Below are 18,582 nucleotides of genomic sequence, written 5' to 3' on the forward strand. Positions count from 1 at the left end.
TCAAACCTCCTGCTTCTGGTTATAGCCTCTAGGCTGCAGATTCTTTAAAATGGCATTGTGTTCTATATGTGTAGATCAATCATCACAAACTTAAATGCCCCCAGTGGCTGGGCAAATAACATAAATGTGTAATTCAGGACAGGTGTGAGGTAATAGGGAGTGCTGAGGTCTGCAGTAAACTGAAGAGTACACGCCCACTAAAGAGATTCCATATTGTAAGCCCTGGGCCAGCCAAAAAAATTCTCTCATAGGAGATTTGGTCACAGGCTGCCAGTTTATCATCCCTACTGCAGATTCTATGAAGACAGTTTATTTTCACAGTGATGAATTAGTGTGAAAGAGATTTCTGGTTAAACACAGCAGACTGAACAAATGTGTGGGGGGGGGGGTTTGTAGCTTCCTTCCAATTTCCCTCTAAATTTTAGGTAAGGGCAACTTTAAAAGGGATGAAGCTATAGAGACACAGAAGACTGGAATTTTGGAAACAGCCACAGAATTTGGGAAACTGTAAAGGCACTGGACATGGGGCCGATTAACAGCAGAACCAAGTAAGCTAAAATTTGAGTCTGTAGGGAGGGGAAGCCAAGAAGCAAACTTTGCACATTGAAAAAACCTATAGAAGGCTTGGGGATTGGAGGCACCATCTGTCTCTGGAAGAATGGGCATAGGTATCGATATAACTAAAAACAGGTGGATTGGCTTATAGTCTTTAAATGAAGGAGGCAGATTCCCTTGCTGACCTTGGAGAAATAAATGAGGTTTATTCTTTAAAGATATTGAACTATAAGGAAGCTGCCCTCAAGCACAGTGAGAACAAGGGCACCGTACTGAAACCCAGAAGGATACATCTCTCTACTTCAAGTCTTTTACTTAAGGTACCCAAGCCACCTTCCCACAGTCAGATCCCAAAGTGCTCACAGCCAGGCTTACACCATTAAGGCAAGAGGTTGAAAGACTCCACTCAAAAGAAATAGACCAACCCAAAGGAATACACAGATACTGAAAATTGGAGGTACGCCAATGAAATGGCAAAACGAATCACTCTACAGTGAAACATCCCCAGCCTGATGAGCTCTGCCTGTACACAGAGAGTTTCCTTAATGCTTCCTTCTAAAATCTAACCAGACATACACCTTAAATTCATACAATGTTACATGTCAAATATATTGCAATTAAAAAAAAATATCACCAGACAACCAAGGAGAGCCTCTAACACGGAGACAGAGATCATGGAGATAGAAAGATAGAAAGAAAAAAGAAACAGAAGAAACAAACATAGTTCTGGAAAAGAAAGTTTAAAATAATAGGTTAATCCTTGGAGAAATAAGGGAAGAGACCACATACATAAAATAAGAATAGGATGCTATAAAAAGGAACATTCAGAGAATATGAAAGAGCTCTTAAAAATTAAAACCACGATGGCTAGAAAAAAATCAATAGATGGAAAATAAACCCTGAAGCTTGTTGATTTTTTTTTAAAGTTGAGAAAATAGAAAAAAATCCATAGAGGTGGAAAGTAGGAGAGATAAGTAGAGGATCAATCTAGGAGGTCCTACATCTGAATACTTGCAGTTCCAGAGGAAAGTAAAGAAATAGAAGAAAATTATCTAAGACATAATTCAACAATTTTTTCCAGAACTGAAAAACAAACATTTTCAGAATAAAAAAGCCCACTGAGGGACTTCCCTGGTAGTCCAGTGGTAAAGAATCTGCCTTACAATGCAGGGGACGTGGGTTCGATTCCTCGTCAGGGAACTAAGATCCCACATGCTGCAGGGCAACTAAGCCCATGAGCCACAACTACTGAGCTCGCGCCTCAACTTAGAGAGGCCACGTGCCACAAACTACAGAGCCCGTGTGTCCTGGAGCCTGCGCACCACAACTAGAGAAGAGAAAACCCGCATACCACAACTAGAGAGAAGCCCACGCGCTGCAACAAAAGATCCCACATGCCTCAACGAAGATCCCACGGCTGCAACTAAGACCTGACACAGCCAAAAATAAATTAAATAAATAAATAATAAATAAATAAATCTTAAAAAAAACACAAAAAGCCCATGAGTACCCAGTCGAATACGTAAAATGACCTGCACCAAGGCACATAACTGGAAATTTTCAGAACACCAGGAACAAAGGAAAAAGCCTAACAGCTTCCAGAGAGAGAAAAAGGATTATTTACAAAGGATCAGGAAACAGAATGACATCAAACTTCCCAACTGCAAATCTGGATGGGAAGGCCAACTGAGCAACACATTCAGAATTCTGAGAGAAATTATATCTAACCTAGAATTTTATATCTAGTCATGCTTACAGTCAAGTTTGCTAGAGAAAAAAAAAAAAAGACATTTTCAGACATGCAGGGTCTCAAAAAATAAAAGTTCCTCCCATGAAGCTTTTCCGAGGCAGCTGCTAGAGGTGAGCTCCACAAAAACAACGAAGGTATAACCAAGAAAGAGGAAGATGTAGAAACCAGGAAATAGGGAATCCATCCACGGGAGAAGCAAAAAAATTCCCAAAATAATGGTGAAGAAAAATACCAGGATGACTCTGAAAAGTAGATCCAAAGAACAACCAACCAGCCTGAGGCAGATGATCGAAAGCCTTGAGAAAAAGATCCAATTGAGATTCATTATCACTGTGTACATCTGAGTGCATCAAGAGGAGATCTGGCAGAGTTTGGAGATGGCCTGGTAATGACTACAGAGAATAGAAAACTAATCAAATGAAAACTTAGAAAACTAAGCAAATGAAAAAAACATAGGCAATTACTAAAATAGGGAGGAGGAAAAAATATTACACAAGAATATTTCTCTATTCCATGAGAAACAGCTAATAGCTCAAATCGGTTAGGTCTATAGAGCAGGAAGAATCCAGGCGGGGAAAGCTGGGGCAAGTGGTTGCAATTTTTGTCATAATTTTTCTTGGATTGGTTGACTTTTAAAAAGAGTACATGTGTAACTTTGTTATTAAGGATTTATTACGTTTTAAATCAATCAACAAATAAGAAAATAATATATACCACAACCTCCAATTTAAAACAAAAAAGAAAGCTTTCATTGCTCCTGTGTTCATGACGCTGGTTTAAATGCTATTTAATGAAACTACTTAGCATAAAAACATCTTGCAATTCTCATTTTATTACTACTCAAAATCAACTACAAGTGGATGGAAAAAGCTATAAAACAATCCAAAACCACGCTGAAGTTACAATCCACACCTTCTGCTCTCTTCTCTCAAATGGAACAAAATCCAAAATATAATTGCTTCTTTGCCTATTTTATAGGTATGTATTTGCCTGTGTCTTTGAGATGGTGGCTTCTCCTGCCTGATCTTTACTTACTAGAGGCAGTTTACTTAACTATAATGGAACGGTCTCATTTCTTGCCTCCTTAGCTTGGAAAAGCATCAGTTTATAAATGGAACACAATGACACATAAGTCATTGGTGCCAGGTATAGCCACAGATATTGGTTAATCAGGCACTTGCTTCACTGCTTACGGGAAACCAGATTGATTTAGAATGTGCATGCAAAACAATTAATTTTTAAAAGAGTACTTTATTCTTATGAGACCTAAACTCTCCCCTGAGAAAAGGTATTTGTTCTGGCCTCCCCAAACCTGTAAAAGAATGTGACATTCTTCAGTTTCCCATGGGTTTGGACGTAGTATTAGATCCAGGATCATTCATTTGTCTCTAAAAAATTAAGAGTCTAGACCTTGGGACAGAGCTCAAACATGTTTTTAGCTGAAATTAGTCCACAGTGCCCCATTACACACACTTAAACACATAAACACAATGTCAGATGGGATCAGTAGAGGCTATGAAAGACTATGGAAGATCTGAAATTTTTCCATACTTAACAAGCTAACACATTAGCCTGCCATCTCTTCATGGGTGCTGGCAGAAGACAAGAGACTACTGGGTCAGAGACAAAGGACTTTACTGCTCACAGCAATAGCAGTAGCCAGAGGATCAGCATTTGCACCCACTCCCTGAGGCCCCATTTCCACAGGGCAATGAGAAGGGGGTGATACACATGGTGGCTTACACTACAGGGGAAGGACCCCATGCTTAGAGAACCCAAATCTTTTTTCTCCAAATATTTTCATTGTGATAAAATAAACACAGCAAAAAATTTTACCATTTTAACTAGTTTTAAGTATACAATTCAATGGCACATCTTTTATAATGGATAGTAAACGTGCCTGACCTTTGCACTCTAGGGAGACATTATCTTTATTATACTGGACCATCAACAAACCTAGCCTTTGCTCCACACCAGGATTTCTCAGTCTCAGCACTACTGACATTTTGCACTGGATAATTTTTTCCTGTGAGGACAGTCGTGTGCATTACAAGATATTTAGCAGATTCCCTGGCCACTACCCACTAGATGTCAGTAGCACTCCCTCACTTGTAATGATCAAAAATGTCTCCAGAAATTGCCAGATAGCCCCTTGGAGGCAAATCACCTCCAGCTGAGAATGACTGCTCCAAAGGAAGTCACGATCTCTGTCTTTTGAGGCTGTTCACTAGACAAACATCCTGGAAAAAACAGTCCAGAACAAAGGCAATCTGTGCCTCTACTCACAAAACATGCAAAACACAAGAGATCCACGGAGAACTGCCTCTCAACAGAGGCCTTAATATTTACTTCTGAAACTTGATCTGCTTTTCAGGCATAGATAAAGTACTTGGCCAATTTGCACATGATACTACACGCACACACACCCTTCTTCGTGGTACTTTGACTAAAGTTACAACAAGAACCATTTAGATGATAGGAAACAAGTTCAAAGAAGTTAAGTAGGTATGGCCCGAAAGGAAATGTATGTATCATTTACAGCTGAGCCAAGCAGTATATAATAATTCTTTTCTCATGCAGGAATTTTCCCCCTCCTTGGGTTAATAATTGGCTTTTGTGGGGGAGGAGTGCATTTAATACTCTTCCCCAGATCACTCCTGTGCTTTGAAGTTAGACACACCTGCATTCAAATCCCCATTCCTCTACTTAACAGTACAAACCTGGACATGTAATTCCACCCATAGGAGCTTACTTTATTTCCATACATAAAGTGAAGGTGATAAGACCTATCTCACAGGGTTGTCATAACAATTATATGAGAAAGTGCCTAGTACAGTGCCTGGCACTCAGTAGGTACTGAATAAAGAGTAGCTATTGCTACTATTACAGGTCCTCAGAGTGGTTCTTACTATAATGGAGCTTTACACTAATTTTTCCACACTCTCACTTGGTTTTTCACAATATTTATAACATAGCTGCTTAGGATATGGAGCAAAAGACCACCAGGCCACAGAGAGAATGACTCTAAGACCTGACTTCATAAGCATCTCATGCCAACCCCATGAGCTAAACAATCCTAACTCTATTACTAATAGGGTCAAAGAAGAAAGCAATTCTGACCTTTTGTTACCTGGTTTTCTTTTCTTCAAACTGACCTCAATTTGTTGATATTGCCCAGCTTTCACCAATCTGTTTTTTTTTTTTTTTTTTTTTTCGGTACACGGGCCTCTCACTGTTGTGGCCTCTCCCGTTGCGGAGCACAGGCTCTGGACGCGCAGGCTCAGCGGCCACGGCTCACGGGCCCAGCCGCTCCGCGGCATGTGGGATCCTCCTGGACCAGGGCATGAACCCGCGTCCCCTGCAACGGCAGGCGGACCCTCAACTACTGCGCCACCAGGGAAGCGCTACCAATCTGTTTAATCTGTCTCTCCTGCATACTTGTATTTTAATAAGCTAGCACTCTTGTGTCAAATAAGAAATCAAGCTCTGCAGACACTTTGGATGGCTGTTCAAGTATCATCAGGGATCAACTCGTCTCGTGCCCTCCCCTTCCTGGTGATCATGAAACTCACAAGTAAAGAAATACCGATCACAGATTTCAAAACTAAGTGATTAACAAAGAGATCTCCTTTTTGGTAATAATGCTATGACTTTCTCTTGATATTTGGTATTTTTGACTTTGGAATATAAATTAGTCTTGGTTTCTGCTGCTATTAGGTGTTGTACATACGTGATGATTTCTCTTCTTTGTCTTAAAATATAATATTTAATTACAGCTTCACCGAAGACTTAAAATTCCAATTTCCCTCAGGGGGAGAAAAAAATACCTATAACTGGAGCTTATGAAAAATTGTTAGTTGCAGCTAATCCTGGATAATAACTTGGATTTTTGAAATCTGTGTGATTTTTAACACATTAAGCTTTTCATCAGGAAGGTGATGCTTTTACAGAAAATGCCGGTGGAATAATCAGGCAGCAATTTCACTGCTGCAATGTTAAGACAAATACAGCTGAGAACATCAACTATGGAATTTGCTGGATTGTGAGGTTTGCTCTTTGAAAAGGAAATATCACATAATAGTCAGGAAAAAAGTGGCAATTCCTGGTGACTTTGTATTCCCTTGAGCCTGGGATTATGAATTCCCCCTCCTCACCTAAATTCCAATCCTCCACTTAGAATTGTAAGAAACTTGATTGAATTCTATTAAAAAGCCTAAACAACTTTTATTTCTTGTATCATTTAGCCAGAATGAACACTACTTAGTTCCTTCTATAAGCACATGTGTGTACACACACACACTCCTAAAAGTACAGTGTCCCATTGGCCTAAAAAGAAAATCAATACACACTTAGCAAATATTTGAGCTGCATTTATATAAGCAATTCCTTTACAAAAAACAAATTCCAACCATCGCCATTTCAAGGACCCTAAAGGAGAGAAAATAACGGCACTTTTAAACTGCTTTTCTAAATGGAGGACTTTTTTCTAGGTTAAAAACGCCCAAGCCAATACTCTTTTTTGTATCAAACTTTCGCCCTCTGTTTCTCATACCTAACTCCAACCCACCTCGTTCTTCAATGCTGTTTATTAAAGATATACCATTGTCTGTAACAATAAAGACTCTGTCCAAATGGCTCCTCTTTGTGGGAATATGAGGAAGGACTGAAGGTGTTTTGTTTTATTTTTAAGGTCGTTCAGCCACATAGCTAGCACCTGAGAGCGTTTAACTCGCATCTGCATAAGAACAGCACAGGGCAGGTAACACAAAACTTGAAAGAAAAATAGTATTTGGTTTACACATATTTTTAAGGCATGGAGACTACCTGGTCAAGTGGAATCTCAACTTGAGTATCTTCATCTTCTTGGACTTCTGCAGCCCCCCGCGTTTCTGATCTTTCCTCTCCAGCTTTGAAAACGCCTTCATCTATTGAGAGAAATACACAGTGAGAATCAAAATCCAATTGTGACATCGTGTGGCTGAATGTTGAAATTACAGTCAAATCCCTAATGAAGATTATTTTTTGTAGGTATTCTGATTCCCCTTGTATTGACAAGATTTTTGTAGCCCCCATTTCTTCTATATTTTCATTGGGAAAAGGTTCAGTGACCAAAACAAGGCTGACCCAGAAGAGCAGGGCTATTTTCCAGCCTCTCCTCACCCCCTGGCTACTGATTTAATAACACAGTGCTTGGGAAAACTGGACAGCTACATGTAAAAGAATGAAATCCGAACACTCCCTAACACCATACACAAAAATAAACTCAAAATGGATTAAAGACCTAAATGTAAGGCCAGACACCATCAAACTCTTAGAGGAAAAGAGAGGCAGAACACTCTATGAAATAAATCACAGCAGGATCCTTTTTGACCCACCTCCTAGAGAAATGGAAATAAAAACAAAAATAAACAAATGGGACCTAACGAAACTTAAAAGTTTTTGCACAGCAATGGTAACCATAAACAAGACGAAAAGACAACCCTCAGAATGGGAGAAAATATTTGCAAATGAAGCAACTGACAAAGGATTAATCTCCAAAACATACAAGCAACTCATGCAGCTCAATATCAAGAAAAAAAACAACCCAACCCAAAAATGCGCAGAAGATCTAAATAGACATTTCTCCAAAGAAGATATACAGATTGCCAACAAACACATGAAAGAATGCTCAACATCACTAATCATTAGAGAAATGCAAATCAAAACTACAATGAGATATCATCTCACACCGGTCAGAATGGCCATCATCAAAAAGTCTACAAACAATAAATGCTGGAGAGGGTATGGAGAAAAGGGAACCTTCTTGCACTGTTGGTGGGAATGTAAACTGATACAGCCACTATGGAGAACAGTATGGAGGTTCCTTAAAAACTAAAAATAGAACTACCATACGACCCAGCAATCCCACTACTGGGCATATACGCTGAGAAAACCATAATTCAAAAAGAGTTATGTACCACAATGTTCATTGCAGCTCTATTTACAATAGCCAGGGCATGGAAGCAACCTAAGTGTCCATCGACAGATGAATGGATAAAGAAGATGTGGCACATATATACAACGGAATTACTCAGCCATAAAAAGGAACGAAACTGAGTTATTTTTAGTGAGGTGGATGGACCTAGAGACTGTCATACAGAGTGAAGTAAGTCAGAAAGAGAAAAACAAATACCGTATGCTAACACATATATATGGAATCTAAAAGAAAATGGTCAGAAGAACCTAGGGGCAAGATGGGAATAAAGATGCAGACCTACTAGAGAATGGACTTGAGGATATGGGGAGGGGGAAGGGTAAGCTGGGACAAAGTGAGAGAGTGGCATGGACATATATACACTACCAAACGTAAAATAGATAGCTAGTGGGAAGCAGCCGCATAGCACAGGGAGATCAGCTCGGTGCTTTGTGACCACCTAGAGGGGTGGGATAGGGACGGTGGGAGGGAGGGAGATGCAAGAGGGAAGAGATATGGGGACATATGTATATGTATAAGTGATTCACTTTGCTATAAAGCAGAAACTGACACACCATTGTAAAGCAATTATACTCTAATAAAGATGTTAAAAAATTTTTTAAATTAAAAATAAATAAATAAAGGAGAATTGGATTAAAAAAATAATCCAGTGTTGGGAAAAAATAAAAATAAAAAATAACACAGCCTTGTACAAGTACTTAGATGGGAAGGATTTCCTACCTACTACCTCTGCTCTCTCCTCCTAGCCCTGAAACAGTGATGATGCTTGATGCTTGAAAATACTCCTTTTAGAAGTTTGCCTTTCCCAAAAGAATGTTATACACTGAAATAATGTATTGGAATAATTCTCTCTATTCAGAGTAATATAAAAAAATACTTTTTACTGTACCAGGATCATAGAGCTGACTCCACATCTCACCCAAATCAATCTTTTACTCTGAAGGTGTCCACAGTATTTTCACAGCCTATGTCTTAAAACCCTTAACTATAAAATGTAACCCAAATTTCTAAGACTTTAGGTTAAGCTCCTTCGACTTGTTCTCCCACAGGAAGCAATAAGAGCTGTTTTCCATATTTGAAGTAGTTTTAATGTCTTCCCTCCGTCTTCTCTTCTCCAGGCCAAGTAATCAAAGAATCACAGGACCATTTGTCATTCTGTCCATCTATTTGCCTCAAGACAGGTCTAATGCTTCAGTCATTCGCATGGATGTTTTCTCTGCCCAATCATTTAAAATCCCTGGGGATGGAGATTTCACCTCCTTGTCTGATCATCTATTCCAGTATTTGATTACCCTTACAGTCTAGAAAATGTTTTTATCTTTTGTCTTAAAACCCCTTCTATTTCTCAGATGGAAGCTTGTTTCCCAGAGCACAAATAGTTAACACATTTCACATGATAATACTTCATATTGTTAAAGTTATGAAGTCACTCTTAATTAAGCATAAAATATGTCTTTACCTTCACTGAGGATCAATTATATGTAAGGCACAATATGAGTCGATGTGACCTCCTAGGATATAAATGAGATGTAGACTTTTTCCAGTTGCTTACAGACCAATGAGTAGACAGAAATACATACACACCACTAATAAGGTGCCCTGAGGTAAGAGGCATAAGGGCTACGGCAGAGCCCTAGTGGAAGCTTAGAAGGTACAGCCAAGTGAAAAAGGAAGGAAGGAAGAGAGAGAGGAAATATAACCAAACTCAAGCCCTTTTTGTTTCTCCTAGAGAAACAATTTTCCCTTTTAATTACTTTTTAATTACTTCTCTACTATCCTTTTCAAAAACCAGGAACAACAGAGCTATCCCCAAAGCTGATTAGACATGTTAGATTAATTTACATGGATTAATTCCATTTTTTATTGAAGTATAATTTACAATGTTGTGTTAGTTTCAAGCGTACAGCAAAGTGATTCAGTTATACATATATACTATTTTTCTTATTCTTTTCTATTATAGGCTATTACAAGATATTGAATATAGTTCCCTGTGCTATACAGTAGGTCCTTATTATTTAACTATTTTATATATAGTAGTGTGTATATGTTAATCCCAAACTCCTAATTTATCTCCCCGCCCCCTCCTGCCACTACCCCCTTTGGTAACCATAAGTTTGTTTTCTATGTCTGTGAGTCTTTCTGTTTCGTAAATAAGTTCATTTGTGTCATACTTTAGATTCCACATATAAATGATATCATATGATATTTGCCTTTCTCTAACTTACTTCACTTAATGTGATAATCTCTAGGTCCATCCATGTTGCTGCAACTGGCATTATTCTTTTTTATGGCTAACATTCCATTGTGTATATATACCACATCTTCTTTATCCATTCATCTGTCATTTTGAGGATTACCTGCAGCAATAATTTAATCCCAGACTGGTTTTTACTCTCAGCCAACAACCTTGTCACCTAATAATCCTTTCCTTCCACCAGCTCATGTGTGCATAAGCAATCCAAGGTAATTTTTAATTCACTAGAGTTTTCTCAGTTAAATCATCCTGTGTATATATTAATTGAGAAAAAATATATATATATATACAGGAATCACTACACAATCATCACCAAAATGATGATTTCTGCATAGGCAGCAGCTATTTTGGGTTATCTCTGCAACCCATCTCCCCAAAGACACAGCTCACCTAGCAGGTCTAATGATTCTGTCCTAACTCCATAGCATCTTATAACTCAGAGCATGGATGCAAACGAAACTGCAGTTCAGCAATATCAGAAAAAAGAATATAGAAAACAAAACAATATGTGATGATGTTCTCATGTATTTGGCCTGGAGTAAATGCAAAGTTATGGTCACAAGCTCAACAAAGCAATCCTTGAGCTAAGAAAAGTACAGGGAAGGACACTTCAAAGGGCAAGGAAAATAGCTTACAATTATTCTGTCCTAAAAGAAGTGAAAGGGAGTAATCCAAGTCTATAAAATTGGAGTCAACAGGATAGGACAAGCTGATGTTTGTCTCTCCATCAAATTCTGGAACACAGAACTCAAGGAAATAATAAACATTACATTGATGGTAGAAAACATTAATTAAATGATAGAAAAATAAATTCCACTTTATTCACATGTGGAGTCCATAATTCTGAGAATGTATAGAGGCAGAATAAACTAATTTCAAATAGGGTTGCACATTTTATCAAATGTTCTCTCCAAAATGGTTTAAAAAGGAAAGTTAAGGTGTGCCTGACATTCATTTCTACCTTCTGAAATACCTTAGAAGACAACAATCATACTCATCCACAGTGTCCCTGGAGTCAACCGTCTGAGATAGATGCTGGTCTCAGTAGACTATGACCTATGTCCATCACTTTTTTGGACAACGTTTTTTCATCCAAGTATGGCACCTGCTTTCAAGGGAACCACAAAGAGAAACCTACAGATACCAGAGAAATATATTGTTAATGCTCACATTCAATGAAATGTTTAACTGTATCCAAGCAGAGCTCTGAATGGCTTGCAGATGTGTTTTAGGATAAACATTTCACGAGAAAAGAAGAATGAGATCAATAATAACAAATAAAATGGAAAGGGCACTGAGATGGAAAATGGCAACCATAATGATATAAACAGCAAGGAGACAAATCAACAAAGCTCAACATTGAGTATGGTGACAAAAAGAGAAAATACGAAGATAAAAGTGTTTGGTTGAGCCATGGTGTAGGATTTGTTCACCACTAAATGGAGATGTGTAAGCCACCTCCTTCAGCAGCACAGAGCAAGAAAGTAAGGTTGGAAAGGAATTCACAGAAATAAACAGTGATGGAAAAAAGAAAAGCAAGAAAGTTACTTTGTGATACGAAAAAGGACTTGAATTTTTATTAAAAATGTTACATAAAATTTAAAATAGGGGAATATGAATTTCCAGGGGAAATATTTTTAAATAGCATTTTCTGATTATAGATTATTTAAGACACATGTATGCATTTTAGAAAACTTGGAAGATGAAGAAAATAAAGGTCCTAATCTCCTGATCCAGAGTTTCTCTCTCGCTCTCTCACACACTCATAAAACTGAGATACTAATGTATATATAATTTCAAGAGATTTTTAAACTTTGAAATCATATCATGAGCATTTCCCACATCATTAAATGTTATCTGAACACATAATAAATTGGTGGTACCATGCTGTAATTAATGGACAATGAACCTGGATTCTTGCATCATCCCATACTTAGAAAAGCACTAAAACCATTAACTAAGATGTCTGTTCCTCACAACTAGCTAGCAATAACCTTCTGTCAAGATGAGCGCTTGAATTGGGTGATTGGGATTGACATGTATACACTGATGTGTATAAAATTGATGACTAAAAAGAGCCTACTGTATAAAAAAGTAAATTAAATTAAATTAAAAAAAAAGCTGAGCGCTTGATTGCATATATCCCTTTGTCAAAATCATATATATGTACTGGCCTCCCCCCTTTACCTCTTCAAACAGTTCTCAGAGCTCTCAGAGACTGTCTTCCAGGTTATAATCCACAGATTGGCTCAAATAAAATTCTCCATTTCTTGCTTAGATTGACTATTGACTTATTATTTCTACTGCAAATACTATCTTTTTTCCTATATGAACATACTACGATAAACTTTAATTTCTAAATTAGGCACAGTAAGAGAATATCCGAATTGCCAGCATCACTACTCTTGCACTTTGGGGCCATTATTAAGTAAAATAAGGGTTACTTCGAACACAAGCACTGCAATACCTCTACAGTCGATCTAATAACCAAGAGAGTCTTTAGACTGAAGTATCTAAAGAGCGGGCCACACCAGACAAAGGGATGCTTCACCTCTCAGATGGGAAGAGGTGGGAGAGCACAAGATTTCACGGCGCTTCTCAGAACAGCCTGAAATTTAAAACATGTCAACATAATAAAGGCCATGTATGACAAACCCACAGCCAACATCGTTCCCAATGGTGAAAAACTGAAACCACTTCCTCTAACATCAGGAACAAGAAAAGGGTGCCCACTCTCACCACTATTATTCAATATAGTTTTGGAAGTTTTAGCCACGGTAATCAGAGAAGAAAAAGAAATAAAAGGAATCCAAATCAGAAGTGAAGAAGTAAAGCTGTCACTGTTTGCAGATGACATGATACTTTACATAGAGAATCCTAAAGATGGTACCAGAAAACTACTAGAACTAATCAATAAATTTGGTAAAGTAGCAGGATACAAAATTAATGCACAGAAATCTCTTGCATTCCTACATGCTAATGATGAAAAATCTGAAAGAGAAATTAAGGAAACACTCTCATTTACCATTGCAACAAAAAGAATAAAATACCTAGGAATAAACCTATCTAAGGAGACAAAAGACCTGTATACAGAAAACTATAAGACACTGATGAAAGAAATTAAAGATGATACAAACAGATGGAGAGATATAGCATGTTCTTGGATTGGAAGAATCACCAATGTGAAAGTAATTATACTACCCAAAGCAATCTACAGATTCAGTGCAATCCCTAACAAACTACCAATGGCATTTTTCACAGAACTAGAACAAAAAATTTCACAATTTGTATGGAAACACGAAAGACCCCGAATAGCCTAAGCAATCTTGAGAAAGAAATACGGAACTGGAGGATCCAAGCTCCCTGACTTCAAGCTATACTACAAAGCTACAGTAATCAAGACAGTATGGTACTGGCACAAAAACAGAAATATAGATCAATGGAACAGGATAGAAAGCCCAGAGACACACACATATGGTCACCTTATTTTTGATAAAGGAGGCAAGAATATACCATGGAGAAAAGACAGCCTCTTCAATAAGTGGTGCTGGGAAAACTGGACAGCTACATGTAAAAGAATGAAATTAGAACACTCCCTAACACCACACACAAAAATAAACTCAAAGTGGATTAAAGACCTAAATGTAAGCCCAGACACTATAAAACTCTTAGAGGAAAAGAGAAGCAGAACACTCTACGACATAAATCACAGCAAGATCCTTTTTGACCCACCTCCTAGAGAAATGGAAATAAACACAAAAATAAACAAATGGGACCTAATGAAACTTAAAAGCTTTTGCACAGCAAAGGAAACCATAAACAAGACGAAAAGACAACTCTCAGAATGGGAGAAAATATTTGCAAACAAAGCAACTCACAAAGGAATAATCTCCAAAACATACAGCAGCTCATGCAGCTCAATATGAAAAAAACAAACAACCCAATCCAAAAATGGGCAAAAGACCTAAATAGACAGTTCTCCAAAGAAGATATACAAATTGCCAATAAACACATGAAAGGATGCTCAACATCACTAATCATTAGAGAAATGCAAATCAAAACTACAGTGAGGTATCACCTCACACCGGTCAGAATGGCCATCATCATAAAGTCTATAAACAATAAATGCTGGAGAGGGTGTGGAGAAAAGGGAACCCTCTTGCACCCTCTAACACACCATTGTGTAGCAATTATACTCCAATAAAGATGTAAAACACAAAACTAAAAATGTATAAATTGAAGAAGTAAAATAAAACTTATGAACTGTTGTTTCTGGAATTTTCCATTTACTATTTTCAAACCACAGTTGACTGCAGAAAGCAAAACCACAGGTAAGGGGGAACTACTGTACTTCATCCAGGGCCGAGATCAGTGAGCCAATGTGAATGTTCAAAAATATGATGAACATTCATGATGAGTGTTCAAAGTTATGTGAACGCTCAAGATGAAAGTTCAAAAGCAGGCCTGAAAACCAGGAAATTAACACCAAAGGATTGCCAGCAAGGCCAAAATACAATGGTAAAGAATTTGAACGATACAATATGTTCCCCTTCTGTCAGTGCCACAGTAAAAAGCAACTAAAAAGGGGAGGGGGCGGATAAATTGGTAGATTGGGATTGACATATACACACTACTAAATATAAAACAGGTAACTAATAAGAACCTGCTGTATAGCACAGGGAACTCTTCAATACTCTGTAATGCGCTATATGGGAAAAGAATCTAAAAAAGAGTGGGTACATGTATATGTATAACTGATTCACTTTGCTGTACACCTGAAACTAACACAACAATGTAAATCAACTATACTCCACTAAAAATTAATTTAAAAAAAGAAAATCACACACAAAAAAGCAACTAAAGACACACTCCATGGAAGAAGGTAAAGATGCAACATTAAAAACTTAAAACACCTTCTTGCAAGGATAGATTACACAAGAAATTTAAGTTTTTACAAAAATATTCAGTTTTTCATCGAGGGCAATATTATGCAAGCACTTCAAAACCTTACATTTTCCCTTTATTACGACTGCTCGTTTAAACTGGCACAGTAAATTTAGATCATAACAGCAATCGTTATGCGCAATCGTTGTATAGTTATTGCTATAAATAGCTCAGACGTCCTAACCACAACTCACTAAGGGTAGTTGCCAGCTAGGGTAGGGGGTTTAGCCTCTAATGGGACACATGATTAGTTTTAGCGTCCCTCAAGATTTTCATAAAAACAGAAGTTTAGTCTTACTCGATCCCAATGTCAACAGGTAAGTGTTCCTTTTTGCCATATACCGTCCATCTGTGAAATTTTGGTGTGCCAATAATCGTCTGGCACACACTCAAGATTTCTTCTAATCCCCTTATAATCAGCTTTAACATAATTTTCAACTGCTCATGAAATTATTTCTTGTTTGAGTCTTAGCAATTTTGCTTCCTCTAAATTTAATTGTACATTGTAAATGTAATAATGGAATGCCTGTACATCATAGAAAAATAAACTTTTCTTCTATAGGTAGGAAAAAGTAGGTTTTTGGAAAAAAAGTGATAATGCAATGATTTCTCATCTCAAAATGCCCCACCCTAGCTGAACACCTCGTGGTAAGCTGTCTAAAATCACTGCCTCCATCCCTTACCCACGTACTTAGCCCCACACCTAGTCCAACCTCTGTAGCAGCATCTCATAAAGACTGCTCTTGTCAAAATCAGTGACCATAATGGTCACCTTTATGTTCTCATCTTACTTGATCTCTTAGCAGCTTTTAATATAAGCGATCTTTCTCTCTCTCTTTCTGTCTACCTATCTATTTGTCTGTCTGTCTATTTCTCCATTTCACTGTGGTTTCAGCAGAATCAACAGATACTTCTCTTCAGTCTTCTTGGTCAACCTATCCTTCTCTGTTCAACTTCTAAGTGTTGCAGTACCCCCAGAGCTATATCGTGAGTCTACTTCTCTATTTACACACGCTTCTTAGATAATCTCATCCTGATGATGGCTTGAATACCATTAATATGTCAACGACTCTCTAATCTATTCAATATAGCAGCCTCTTCATAGGTCCCCAAGCTCATATAACCTATTGCCTAACTTGACAACTTGCCTTGGATGTCTAATGGGCATCTCAAACTTAACATGGTCATAAGAGAACTCCAGGTCCCCACTGTAAACTATTCATCCTCTATATTCCTCATCCCATGACATGGTACCTCCACCCAACCCCCAAATCTGGAAATTATCCTTATTTCCATCTTGTTCTCACTCCCTATATCCATTCCATTCTTGGCCTGTCAATTCAATCTCCTTTTAAATATATCCCAAATATGTGAATATTATTTCCAGCTCCACTATTAGCTTGGTTTAATCACCACTATCTGTTGGATGGGCTATTACAACAGCTTACAAATTAGTGCTCCTCTTCTTCTACTCTTGCTTTCCTCTGAATCATTCACCACACAAAAGCCAAGTAATATTAATAGGTTATAAAAATTACCTGGAAACTCTGACACTTTCCAACATACATAGAATCCAAGTTCCTTACCATGGCTTACAGAAATGTGTTCTGGTCCTGAACTCCCTCTTAGACCACATTTCATACCAATTTCCCTTTGCCATTAAACTCCAGGTACATTTTGTTTCTCCAGCAGAAAACCCATTGCTACCTTATGGCTTTGCCCTTTTTACACCTTCTACCTGGAATGTTCTTTCCTCCCTTTTCCCAAGGTAAGCTGCTCTTTCTCATTCAGATCTCAGGAAACCCTCCTCCAGTTCAAGGAGTCACCCAGTCATTCACATTGCTCTGTTTTAATTCTCTCTCACTAGCACTTATTACTACCTGATATTTTTCTTGTTTATTTGGTGTTTTAGTGTTTGTCAGTCTCCACCAAAGTGCAGGCTCCAAGAGAGCAGGTACCACACCCATATTGTTCACTGCTCTGTAGCTAGCATGTAATAGAGCTCAGCACACAGGTGTTCAAAAGGTGTTTGTTCAAAGAATAAACAGCAGGCACTCAAAAATATTTGCTGCATTGAGATAGAATGTAAGGAGAGTACAATTTAAAAGCCTCTAGCCCAGTCCACTAATTCTCTGTGTCGCCCCAATCTGGCCACACTTGGCTGTACAGCTTTTTTTTTTTTCCCGGTACGTGGTCCTCTCACTGCCGCGGCCCCTCCCGCTGCGGAGCACAGGCTCCGGATGCGCAGGCTCAGCGGCCATGGCTCACGGGACCAGCCGCTCCACGTGGGATCTTCCCGGACCGGGGAACGAACCCATGTCCCCCGCATCAGCAGGCGGACTCCCAACCACTGCGCCACCAGGGAAGCCCGGCAGTACAGCATTTTGAGGAGGAGGATAAAGAGGGGTGAAGAGAAAGAAGACTGGAGTACACCTACACAGGGATCAATAAATTAGGCTATGTGTGGTGAGATAATACCCGCCCCCCCACCATGTCTCCATCCTAATCCTCAGAAACTGAATATATTACATCGCATGGCAGAGGTGAATTAAGGTAGCAGATGGAATTGCTAATCAGCTGACCTTCAGATGGGGAGATTATCCCGGATTATGCAGGTGGACCCAATGCAGCCACAAAGGTCCCTGTAAGTGAAAGAGAGGGGCAGGGGAACCAGTGTCAGGGTGATGTGATGTGAGAAGGAGTTGACTGACCATTGCTGGCTTTGAAGATGGAAGGGGGCCATAAACGAGGGAATTGCAGACAACCTCTAAAAACTGGAAAAAGATAAGAATTGAAACTTTCCTCTTAGAGATTCTAGAAGGAATAAAGCCTCACCAACACTGTGATTACAGCCCAGTGAGGACCCTTTTGGAATTCTGACCTCCAGAATACTAAGATAATAAGCATGTGCTGTTTTCAGGCACCATGTTCGTGGTAATTTGTTACAGCAGCAATAGGCAACTAATACACCATGTGTCCAAAAACTATGGTCTAGAAAGAATACTGGGGCAGTAGCCCCTGCAAATTCCCTTTCTGACTCCTTCAGGTACTTGCTGGGTGAGGGCAGGCAGCTGAGACACCCGCTGTTCCTCCTGCTGTGAAGGC

The 18,582-nt window shown here is 38.6% G+C and overlaps 1 protein-coding gene across 1 annotated transcript in view; it reads right to left on the reverse strand.

The window, feature by feature from the left end:
• Nucleotides 1-18,582, reverse strand: part of DCDC2 (doublecortin domain containing 2) — a 158,391-nt gene that overhangs the window by 17,152 nt on the left and 122,657 nt on the right. The window contains exon 8 of the mRNA XM_019944978.3: nt 7,130-7,230. Coding sequence (XP_019800537.1) covers nt 7,130-7,230 — 101 coding nt within the window. The remainder of the gene's footprint in view (nt 1-7,129; nt 7,231-18,582) is intronic.

Source organism: Tursiops truncatus, chromosome 10 (assembly GCF_011762595.2).
Source record: "Tursiops truncatus isolate mTurTru1 chromosome 10, mTurTru1.mat.Y, whole genome shotgun sequence".
NCBI classification, from domain to species: domain Eukaryota; kingdom Metazoa; phylum Chordata; class Mammalia; order Artiodactyla; family Delphinidae; genus Tursiops; species Tursiops truncatus.